The sequence below is a fragment of the Culicoides brevitarsis genome, chromosome 1, assembly GCF_036172545.1.
Source record: "Culicoides brevitarsis isolate CSIRO-B50_1 chromosome 1, AGI_CSIRO_Cbre_v1, whole genome shotgun sequence".
In the NCBI taxonomy this organism is placed as follows: Eukaryota; Metazoa; Arthropoda; class Insecta; order Diptera; family Ceratopogonidae; genus Culicoides; species Culicoides brevitarsis.
This window is the reverse complement of record NC_087085.1, coordinates 20,944,675-20,956,895: the sequence shown is the minus strand read 5'-3', so window position 1 is coordinate 20,956,895 and position 12,221 is coordinate 20,944,675. Positions and strand designations below refer to the sequence as shown.

The 12,221-nt window shown below is 27.9% G+C and overlaps 1 protein-coding gene across 1 annotated transcript; it reads left to right on the top strand.

Moving 5' to 3' along the window:
• Positions 1–9,580: 9,580 nt before the first annotated feature.
• LOC134826961 (gamma-glutamyl hydrolase-like) lies at positions 9,581–10,855 on the top strand. Its single transcript, XM_063839475.1, has 3 exons — positions 9,581–9,717; positions 9,776–9,977; positions 10,029–10,855. Exons 1-3 carry the CDS (start codon positions 9,714–9,716, stop codon positions 10,819–10,821), a joined length of 999 nt encoding a protein of 332 aa, XP_063695545.1. The 5' UTR covers positions 9,581–9,713; the 3' UTR covers positions 10,822–10,855.
• Positions 10,856–12,221: the final 1,366 nt, after the last annotated feature.

Sequence of the window (12,221 nt, the reverse complement as noted above, 5' to 3'; positions counted from 1 at the left end):
AGTGACGCTTTAAAATCACAGACAATTTAATTTATTTCAGAAATAACGGCCCACGCACCTCCGCCATTGTTGTAACACAAGTAGGGAAATCGCCACACGTTCCCAAGGCCAACGGAGTATCCCAGTAGCGACAATAAAAAATCAAATCTTCCAGTCCAGTTCCCTCGTTCCGGCAAATTTTCGCTATCGAGTTTGTTGTTGTTGCTGCTGTTGCCATTTTTCAATGATGCCGACGATGCCAGTGAAGCTTGAGAATTTACGGCAAAATATTTCTCCTCAACCTACATCGTGAAACGCGTCATCGTCGTTGTAAATTATTTTAATTGAAATATCGTCAAATAATACAAAAAAAAAAATTACTTACGTCCCATGAATCAATCTCCAGCTTCGTTTCCTTGCACGCTTTACTTTTATTATTCTTTAAATTCTTATCTAGCTTGTCTTGCTGAACTTTGTCGGCGACACTGTTGTTCGCTGCCTGATTTTGTTGCTGTTGTCTCGCTTTCTTAGACATTTTACCCATTTTCAATTAAAGACGGATGCATTAATGATTTTGCTCCGTTGTTCGTCGACGTGCGTTATTGTCACAAGAATTTTCTTTTGTTGTTTTTTTTTTCATGTAGATTTTACTTCAAACGGAATTTTCGCCTTGAAAATTGCACAAAAACAAGCGAGATAACGAGCAACCCGCATTCGTCCCATATTTGCTCTAAAAAACTTTCTAATCGATCAAATTTTTCGCAAAACACACACATGCCTGGCATTTATCTGTCATGCACGAGCCTCACAAGCTCGTCTGTTTATCATTATAATAAATAAATTAATACCTTGCGTATTTTTCTAGAAAACTTTTCCTCTATCTCTCGGTTCTATCTGCCAACCACAGACAAGCGAGAGAGAGAGAGTGGAGTGGAGTGATCTAATAAATATACTTATGAACCGAACGCGAAAGTAGGATAATGGTACAATGATGTTTATTGAGGATATGGATGTTTGTTATAAAATATTTTTCATATTTTATTTAAAAAAAAACAAGAAACATTTTATATTTTCTACAGTTTTTCGCTCATTATTTATTTATCCTTCCTTTATTTATTATTCTAAGCAGTAAATATAATTTTATAAACAAGTGCTGCTGTGGAAAAGTATAACGATGAATTTCATCAACTGGAGATTTTAACATATGAATGAAATTCAATACCGCAACATATATGAAGGAAAAGTTTTTCTGTAAAATTATTTTTCTTAATTAAAAGCAGTTTTGAATTTTTAATGCAAATTAAATGAAGGTTTTAGCAGGAAAAAAAATAAAAGTTTGTAACTTTTCTCACTAATTTGTCTGGTTCATTACTCAACTTTCTAAAAAATTTTTTCACTGAATTTTATATAATTTTTCGAGGTCATAAAACGTTTTGTATTTTTTTTTTATTAATATTCTCGGTTTTAGATTTTTTTTAAGTTTTTAAAAAAATTATCACTTTAAATTTTGATTGAGTTTTTTAAAGAGTTAAGACACTTTTTTAACTCTGAAATTCAGTTCTTGTCGTAACTAATCGTTTGTCATAAATAAAAGTATTTGATGTAATATCACTTTAAAAATTTTATGAACTTTCAGCTGCATTTGTGATCTTAAAGTTTTGAATTTTCAGTAATTTATATTTTTTTAAATAAAATATTTGAAAACTTCAGTTTTACCAGGATTTTAGTGGTTTTTCTTTTCAAAAAAATTTTTCACTAATTTTTTGCCACTTTGGAAAATTTACTTTTTTTCACTTTTTATTGAGTTTAAAATGATTCAAATTAAATTAAAACTTATTTAGGAATATTTTTGAATTTACAAGAGTCTGCGAATTTTTCATTATTATTTTTATTGAATTTCAGAATACAAAATGAAAAAATATGACAAATCAATGAGTTTTATTAAATATTTTTCATTTTATTTTATTTATTTTTTTTATTTATTATTATAATAATAATTATTTTATTATTTAATTAATTAATTTATTATATATAATAAAAAGTTTAATATTAAAAAAATCACAGAATGAATTTTGAACATTTTCATGATTTTTTTTTTTTTATTTATAAGAAATCGAAAAAAAGTAATAAATTTTTATTTTATTCAAATTAAAAAATAAACAAAATAAAAGGTCATCGAGTTGCTCTCATAAATTTTTCATTTTTTTTTTAAATTCAGTAAAATTAAAAAAAAAATACTTTCAAAACAAAAAAAAGACTTATTGAAAAACTTCTCGAGAAATTAAAGTTCTATGTATTAAAATTTCTTTTTAAAGTACTACACACGGCACTTGACACAATGTTTCATTGTTCCCAACATCTTTTTTGTACTTCTTTATTATTTTTCTCTCTTTTTTTCTCAATAAAAAAAACCTTGACTTTTCACTCTTATGTGATATTTTTTTTGTCTTTACATAAGTGGAATAAAATCGATCGAGCAAAAATTGCAGCAGGTGAGCATTTTCAGCAATTACTGCATCTTGCGACGATAGAAAAAAAAAATCGCATAAAAATTAATGTTTGAACAGATGAAAATTTTGAGTTTCCTGTGTGAATTTCCGTTACTCACGAAGAAAGTAAACTGAGAAACTAATTTAATTTTATCACACACAGCATCTTTGTTCTCATTAAAATGTTGTTAAAACATGCGAGAATGCCCGAGGAAATTGCTTATTCTTCCACCAACAAGGATCAACAAGAAGAAGAAGAAGAAAAAGAAAAATATTGCGAAACAAGAGAGATTACAACAAGAGGAGATAATAAGTGATTTAACACTATTTTAATGTGCTGAAAAGTTTAATTTATTTTGTATGGGACTTGCATCTTTTTTTTTAGTGGCGATGTATGAAAAGGGCTTCCATGCAAAAAGTTTCACAATTAAAAGACGAACGAGGCAGAAGAAGAAGAAACACGTAACTTTTAAGCTGGCTTGCATTCATTTCATTCATCGACACGTACTTTTATGGATTTATTATTATGTTATTATGAGGCGAAAAGCGATGAAGGAAGATGAAGAGCGAGAGATATGAATATCCTTAATTCCGATGTTTGCACAGCCAATCAGACACACACACACACACTTGTGTCAAGCATATTAAGGGCTTTTGTGTGTAGAACACGACAAAATAAATATAATAATAATGTGACGCGTGAATTCGGAACTCTTGAAACGAAATTAATCGATATGGCAAATAAGTGGAGAATGACGGACCGACCATTTTTCGGATGATTCATTACGAATGCATGAAGGGATCGAATTTGTTGAGATTCAAATCAAATTTGTATTTCTTAATTGCACAAAAATCGGTCACATCGTTTGTCACTTATTGGAAATTTTACTGAAAATGGTGTCTAACCAAGATTAAAAAACAAATTTTCATGGCTTTTTGGCAACAAGAATTGTTTTCTGTCTAGGAATTCAATCATAAAATTTGTAAACAATATTCATTTATTTTAATAAATTGAAAACAAGCTTTAGTAAAACTGAAGCAATCTATTCTAATGCTAAATTTCTTGGAAATTGCATTTTACGAAATTGCAAATTTTGTTAAATGTAACAGTTTTATTCGTCTATTGAAGCGAATATTTCATAAAACAACCCATGAAAGTGCTTAGGAAGGATATATGATAAAGTTTAATTTTAGGTAAAATAATATTTAAAATAACTCAAACGAAAGTATTTTGTTTTAATTAGCAAAATAATTATTTTTAAATTTTTAATGGATATTTTTTTCGGATATAAAATGCCAAATTTCAAAGAATTTTTGACCGTTAATCAATATTTTTGTTGTTTTGAATTTTTTACATTGATATTTGTGTATTAAAAATTGATCTAAAAAAATTTTAATTAAAATTGAAAAAAAATTAATATCATATAAATAATTGTCAAAATTTTTTTTGATAAAAAAATTCCATAATTTTCATGAAAATTATTTTTTAAAGAAAATTTAATGTGAAAATACGATTTTCAATACAAAAATTACTAAAAATTGAAAAATTTTCTTGGAAAAATTATGAAAATACACCAAAAATTGGTAATTTTTGATGAAATTTTTAACTTTTTTAAAAATTATTGATATGATTATTTTTTTCACAAAAATACGCTTTATTTTCTTTAATACCTTAAAATTTTATGAATAAAAGAACAAAAATAAAAATAAATAATTTCGAAATTTATTTATTTATTTTTTTTTTGAAAATTTGAGGAATCAAGAAAAGTAAATAATATTTTTGTGTAATTTAAAATTATTTTACGCACTCGAATAACTTTTATTTATTTTTTTTTAAATTTAATTTACTTTAAATGATTTACTTATCACTATAACTTTTGCTATTTTTGACAGATGAACTTTCATAGTGGAGCAAATATCATAGGTAAATTATTTAAAATATATTTTTTATAATTAAAAATCACTCAAGTGCTGAAAATTTGACTTTTATAAAAAAAAATTAAATTAGGTAAATATTTTATTTAGAATGATTTTTTTTTATTTTATAAAAATTATTTTTTTATAATAATTATTTTAATTTCTTTTAAAATAATTCTTTTATTTAATTTTAGATCTTAAATTCCGTTTTTATTTTTTAATTTTCTATAAAATCACAATAAATTAAAATTTTTAATCCTTCTAATTATCATTCATCATCACTTTTATCATGAGAAACTTTTCACAAATTCTCCGATAAATTTTTTTTTATCTCGATAATTTTTTTCTATCAACATAATGACGATCGTAATTCGAAAATGAATTTATCCGCATTTTTTTTGTGCTATTTTCAATCATGGCAAAACCCGAACGAATGAGCAAACACTTGTAAGCCTTGATAAGTACCATCGTTTTATGAATGAAGTATGGATTGTTAATCGCTTTTCCTTACTTTTTTATTTTATTTTATTTTGGATTGCAATCACTTAATAATTAAATTTTTTAATTAATAAATTTTTTTCAAGTTCACTTTTTTATTTTATTTTATTCCATATTGTGTTTTGTTGTTATTAATTTATTTTTTTATTTTATTTTAATTTGGGTGATTGGCACTTTTTCAATTAAATTCGGTTTTATTTATTTATTTTTTGTCATCAGTTTTCAGCTTTAAGTTTGCGTGTCACAAAAATTAAATTCCAGATTTATTATAGAGTGCGAGCGCGCCAACAACCGATGATAATAATAATGATGATCAGTGCGTTATTTGATGTGACGAAGACGTAATACAAACATATAATAATAATAATACCGAAGGAAAAAGTAAAATATTAAAGTAGCGAAAAATTGACCCGAAATATAGTAAATATAATTTTTCGCAATTTTCCCTCTTTTTTTATTTGAGATGTTATTATTATGGCATTTGAAATGAGACTGAAGCTGTAGATAAAAGTGAGTTACGACTTACTGTGATTTTGCCCAACACCCACTATACGCTACGTGCACACGTGTGTGTGTTCGGGTTTTGCATTCTTTTCCTCAATTTTCCATAATTTTATCGTGTGCATGACGCTTCTATGGTCGTACATGCGAGAGGCATGATGGTGATGGGTGAATACGATGACGAAGGATGAATAAGGTGTGCATTGTAATGTAATAGATCTCTCTCCTTTTGACAGGACGAAAGAAAGAACTTTGATATGCGGAAAGGCAAAAAAAAATCTTCTTCTTGAATGTTTATTTATTTGTTATTGAGAAGAGCGGAGCACGAAGACGGAGCTCCTGTCAATGTGATATGAACAACATCTGCCATGGCTGTTTCATTATTCAATTGAATTATGTGGCTTGTGACATTTTTCTCATGATGTCGTTTTCCGAAGAAGCTGGAAATTTCACGAGAAATAACTTTTAGCAGACATTTATGAGTTAGTCATGCGAGGAATGGAATGGAACGTTTCTACCTTCCTTTTGTTCGTTCACTTTTTTTTTGCTAGAAATTAAAAAAAAAAATAAAGGAGAAGTAAAAAAGGAAACGAAAATAACAAGTATAAATTATGTGGCGCTCGGTGCAGTGAGTGCACGTACAACCGAGAAGCAGAGAGAGAGAGAGTACAGTTTCAAGTTCAAGGACATTCAGAATTAATGCAATGTGCATCGTATTAGTTTTGTCTGGGTTGCTCGGTGCCTTGTTTACGAATCATTTACGGGATTTTAGTTGTGTACTGAAATTCGGGTTTTAAAGGGTTTTTCGAAAAATGGAGACGACTGGTTATTTACATTTATTACCGCATTTCATGATTTTTTGAATATTTACCAGATTTTTTGTTTTTATTTTTGTATCTGGTTAATTTTTTTTTATTCTTAGTTTTATTTACTTAGATATTTTTGTCATTTTATGATTTTTAAAATATTACCACATTTTTTATGGGAATGCGGTAAGAAAAAATAGGTTCATAAGTCATAAAACGGAAATTTTAAAAAAAGAGTTTCGATAAACAGATGAAAGATTTTTCTGAAAATTGAAGACTTAACGATAAAAAAATTGAATTGAAATTTTCAAAAATAATTTTAAAGTTGGGTTAGAAAATGTGACCTCCAAAAATTCCCATTATCGCCACGTTACAACAATGTTCCCTCACTCGCATCTGTTATTTACGGAAGTTGCTGGGATCAAAATTTTTAATACGCTTGCGTTGCATTATCCTGGGAAAAGTGTTCCTTCCATCATTCATTCAGCACACGACGCACACATTGGAGCGACAGTTCTCGGAATGAATAGAGACATAATAGATGGAACATTTTTTTATGTGCCTTTACTTACTCAACAATGTTATTATTATGATCTAACTCGCATAACTGCGTGATGTGAGTGTGAGTCTATTTGGTGTTGTGTAACCAATGTTGATCATTACAACAACAACAACAACGAACTATGGAAAGCGAAGGTTTCGTAACGTACCTACAGAAAAGCGTGTCATGCGCCATGAAGCCTTTCAGCGACGAAGCAAACGTTCGGAGACAATTGTTGAATGAATGCACTTTTCTTATCAATGGAAATGAGTTCCGGAGTTACTAGCCGAACGGCGTACGATGATGATAAGGAGACAGCTGTTCTCCGTGCATCGCGAACGAAGGGAAAGGACTATAAAATATCGTTTATTCGAACATTTAATTTTATTATCTATTTGTTGATTCACTTTCAATCAGTGGCAGCTCATCGTAAATTTATGGCCTTTTAATTGATTGCCGTCAATATCTTGGGTGCTCAATCAATTAGTGCATTAAATATGAAACTTGATTATTATTTTCCAAGTAATTTTCCGCGGAAGAGTTAAAAATAAATGAACTTGAAATTTTCGCACCTTTGTGATATTTTCTTTCAAAACAAAATATATGCTTTGAAGAGGAAGTAATAGAATGGTGATAATGTATCAATATTTACTGTGAAAATATTACTTTGTTATTTTTAGAATGGAAAAACGTGAATGATTCATCACAAACTCAATTTCACACTGAAAAGGTCATCGAATGTTTTTTTTACCGCGCACATTTTAAAACAAACAAATTTTTGTCATTCGAGAAATGTGAATTGAAATATTTTTGTTTATGCATTTTTTTTTATTCAACAACGTAAAAAAGTTAAATTTCGAAAGTCTTATGGCACAAACTATAAAAAAAATTAATTATAAAAAATTTTCTAAATATAATTCCATTTTAATTTTTACCAAAATTCACTGGCGTCGAAAAACAGCGGGGGTTAAAGGATAGATCAGAATATACCAACATATACCACAATATTTTATTTTATTATTTCATTTTCTGAAATTATTGTTATTTTCGGTTTTTTTTTGAAAGGTTTTGCTATTTTTTTCCAGGTTTTTACTCAAATTAATCTCTTAAGGGATCAAAAAATTCTCTTAATTCTTTATTAAAAATTAGAACAGCGAATTTTATATTTAAAGTTAATGTTTTCTATTAACATGGGGTGTGACTGATAATCTTGATGTGAAGATTTTAACGAAAAGGATTAGTAAAAATATATTTGACGATGCCTAATAATGCTGGAGCACTAACCTGTGAAGATTTTAACGACTAATAGTTATCTTTATTTAAATCTTTCTTATAATAATTTATGATTACGCTTCAGTCATGGCGTATGGAGGGAAAGTAAAAAGCTATGAATTCGCAGAAGGCGAAAAGCATACAGGTAAAAGTGACTCGGCCACGGACCAACTCACACTTGATATGAAATATTTTCCTCTTTGGAAGGCAAAGTATTGATGAATTGTAGGACAAACAAACGACGTGTTCTTTTTTCCATCCAATTAAGCAACGGAACATTCCAGTTCCACTTCATCCGTCAGAAGCCGTTTTTCTGTCAAGAATATTCAAATTTTTTGTAAAAAATCCACGCAAAATGGATCCAGATCTGTTAAAATCGAAATTGGCATGTTTTGAGAGGATTCTGAATCAGGGATGTTTTCGGCCATCGATAATGATGATGAATTTGTAACATCACACGAAGCACTTGAAGATGTCGATGGTCTTCCGCGATTGAGAATTTTCCAAAAATTTTGAAGAGAATTTTGGGATACGTATCGAACAATTAATTTGAGTCGTTGCTTTGTCGAAAAATGCATAGTAAACGATTTCCGACATTTTCACGGGTACTGGAATTGTGAGATATTTTAATTATTTGTTTCAAATACGCCTGAACTGCTGTTTTCCATTTGAAATGGTAGTTATCTGTTGCTAATACTTATCGGTTCGTTTTTTTATTGCCATTTGACTGAATAAATTTACTAATCTCTTGTTACTCTAGTAGGATTCTTACACCTTTCTGAAAGTGGTTCTGAAACATTGCTTCGTTTCTGTTATCAAACCATTAAGTCTAGGACTTTTATAAGTTGCAGGAGGTTTTATTTATTTTGAGTCATTATTTGATATCATAAACATGTGTTTTTTAAAATTCTTTCTTATTAAATTTTATATTAAGCCCCCACAAAATCCGACGCCAATGAGTATTTTCAAATTAAAGTCAAATTGAAATACAAGTTTCAAATAATTTTCATAAGATATTTTAAATCTTAGGTTTTTTTTACATGAAAACAGTTAATTTCAGAAAAATTCTGAGTTTTATCACAATATGACGAAAAATTGACATTTAAAATTTTAAATAAGTTTTAAAATTTTAGAAATTTTTTTTATTCAGTCCTATTAAACTTACTGAATTGTTTCTAAAATACTTGAATTTGAAAAATATTGAAAAATTATTTTAATCCATACTCCACATCTAACTATTCCCGCTTAAATATTTTAAACGAGTCTCTGAGAAATAAAAATGAGATGAATGAGAGAATTTTTATTCGAAAACTATACTACGCATGCTCGTACTATTTTTATAGGGAAATTCTTTCGGAAAAAACGTAAACAAACTAAATAATAGTGAAATTTCGCACCTCTTCTACTTTCTTTAAGTATTTTTTTCTAATTTAAAAAAAAAGTTGCAAACTATTTGTGTAAATTTAAGACTTTTTGCTAATCAGTCACGTAAAAAATTCAACATTTCTCACTTGAATTCGTCATCTTGCACGTACTCGATAAACCAAAGTAATCGTAAATTGCAGTTCTTAGCTCATGACAACAACAATAAGACTCGTTATAATTCTCTAAAAATAAATTCGCATCTAGCATGATAAAATTTTACGATGCAGTCGCGTTAAAGATATCATCCACAAAGGAGGTACATTGCAGGTGCAATTCATCAAAACAATGAGTGAGCAATTCTTTTGTTATAAAAAAACTTTTTTTTTTAATTTAAAAATTTTTTTCAGCAAATTTCAACGAATATCCCATAATTGGCGTTTTAGCACAAGAAACTTCTTACCAACTTGAAAAATGTTATCCTGGCAGATATAAAAGCTTCATTGCTGCTTCTTATGTGAAATTCGTAGAAGGTGGAGGGTCTCGTGTAGTTCCCATTTTCATCGGCAAACCCAAACAGTATTACGTTGACATCATGCAAAAAATCAACGGGTAAGCCATAAAATTCGTCATCAACTAATAAAAAAAAATAATTTTTTGTAGAATTTTATTTCCTGGTGGAGCAACTTATTTCGATGTGTCAAACGGATATTCAGATGCTGGAATGTACATCTACGAAATTGCCAAAGAAATGAATGACCGCGGTGAATATTTTCCTTTGTGGGGCACATGTTTGGGTTTTGAACTGCTCACATATGTCGACTATGGAAGAATCGAGCATCGAACGGACTGCAGTTCACATAATCAACCCTTAAATTTGGAATTCAAACAAAATTTTCGGGAAAGTAAACTTTTTTCTAATGCACCAGAGGAGATTCTCAAAGATTTGAAGGACAAACCAATTACTTACAATTATCACCAGTATTGTGTGACAGAAAAAACTTTATGCGAAACTGGATTATCGGGAAATTGGAGAGTCATGTCGACGAATAAAGACTGGGACGGATTGGAATTTATCTCAACAATGGAACATTTCAAATATCCCTTTTATGGTGTGCAATTTCATCCAGAAAAACATCCTTACGAGTGGATTAGGGACCGTAATATTTCGCATACAAAGGAAGCGAATAGGGCTGCTCAGTATTTCGCGGAATTTTTCGTCGACGAATGTAGAAAAAGTCGAAATTGCTTCTCGAAAGGCGTGAAAGAGGAAAATTCTTACGTGATTTATAATTTTCCGGCAACTTTTACTGGCAAAGAAAAGTCTGTTTATGAGCAATGTTACTTATTTGACGAAAACGTCGACTATAGACGTGTGGAATTTACCGTTAGTGAAATTTTAGGCATTGGAATTATTTTAATGCATGGACTTAGGACTTTATATAATGCTCTGTGATAAAATTTTATTAAAAAAAAAATATATTTTAATAGCCGAAAATAAGAAAAAAATATTTTTAATAGATATTTTGTGATAAAAATAAATAAATTTTTAAATAAAAAAAACAATTTAATTTATTTTTCAGTATATCTTTATTTTTGAACCATTTGCTAAAGATTTCAACTCGATTACAATTTATTAATTAATTATTTATAAGTAATTATAATAATTAGAACGTACTACAAGAACATCATTTCATCATACATTGAATACAAAAGAAATTAGGTACAGAGAACTTTCTTATATTTATATATAAAATTTCGTTAAATATAAAAAAAATGGGAAAGTAAACCTCAATCACCAAGAAAACTTACATGACATACAAAATAATTATTATTTAATTAATTAACATTACAACATTTAATTTTTTTAAACTAAAGATGGGTCAGTTTCTTATAAAATTAATAATTTGTTTTTTTTTCTTAATTATATTAAAACTTTTTGCGTTCATAGTCTTTGCTGGTTCTTAAAATATTTACAAAGTAGTGGGGAAAATTTTGTGTAAAAATTAATCAAAGCCAAAGATTTTAAAGCAAATTTTTAATCTTAATAATTTTCTTGTTATTTCTAGTGATATCTAATTATTTTAATTATTTTATCCTTAATTATATTGAAACTTTTTTCAATTCTTTAATTTTTTATGATTTTTTTTTCAATTTTTTTTTTGTTTTTTTTTTATTAATTTCAATCATTCACAATTCTTTCGTACTGTCGAAAAATAAAATATTTATGCTTTTTTCGCATCACATTTCATTTTCATTAGTTTTTATGTGTTTTTTTATATGTTTATAGTAGTAATTAGTTACATGTTAGGAAAAAAATAATTTGTACCATATTTTGTTTTTTTCTTTCGGATAATACGTTAATGAGAATTTTTAATTTTTTTTTTGTCATATTTTATGTTTTTTATTTTCAAAAAATTATTTTAATTTAAAAAATTATTTTATTTAAAAATTTTTTTTAGATTTAAAAAATATTAGAATTTAAAAAAATAATTAATTATTTTTTTTATTAATTTTAAAAAATCAAGGTATAAATTTAAATTAAAAATAATTAAATAAAAAAAATCAGATTTTAAAATAATTTCATGAACAGATCTAATGTTTAAAAAAAGTCAATGGACGAAACACAAAAAAAAATGATCAAGTCACCATTCATTGTCAATACTGACCGTTTGTTGTCTATCTATCACAGACACGTATATCGGCACAGGTATTTATCAAAAAATGCGCTAAGCTGGGGGATGGCTAGGAACTCTCTATAAAAAAAGCTAAAAACAATTAACAAGAACAAAGCACGCTTTTTCCTACCGATTACATATTTTTTTAAACACTACTTTTGAACATTCATAGAATGTC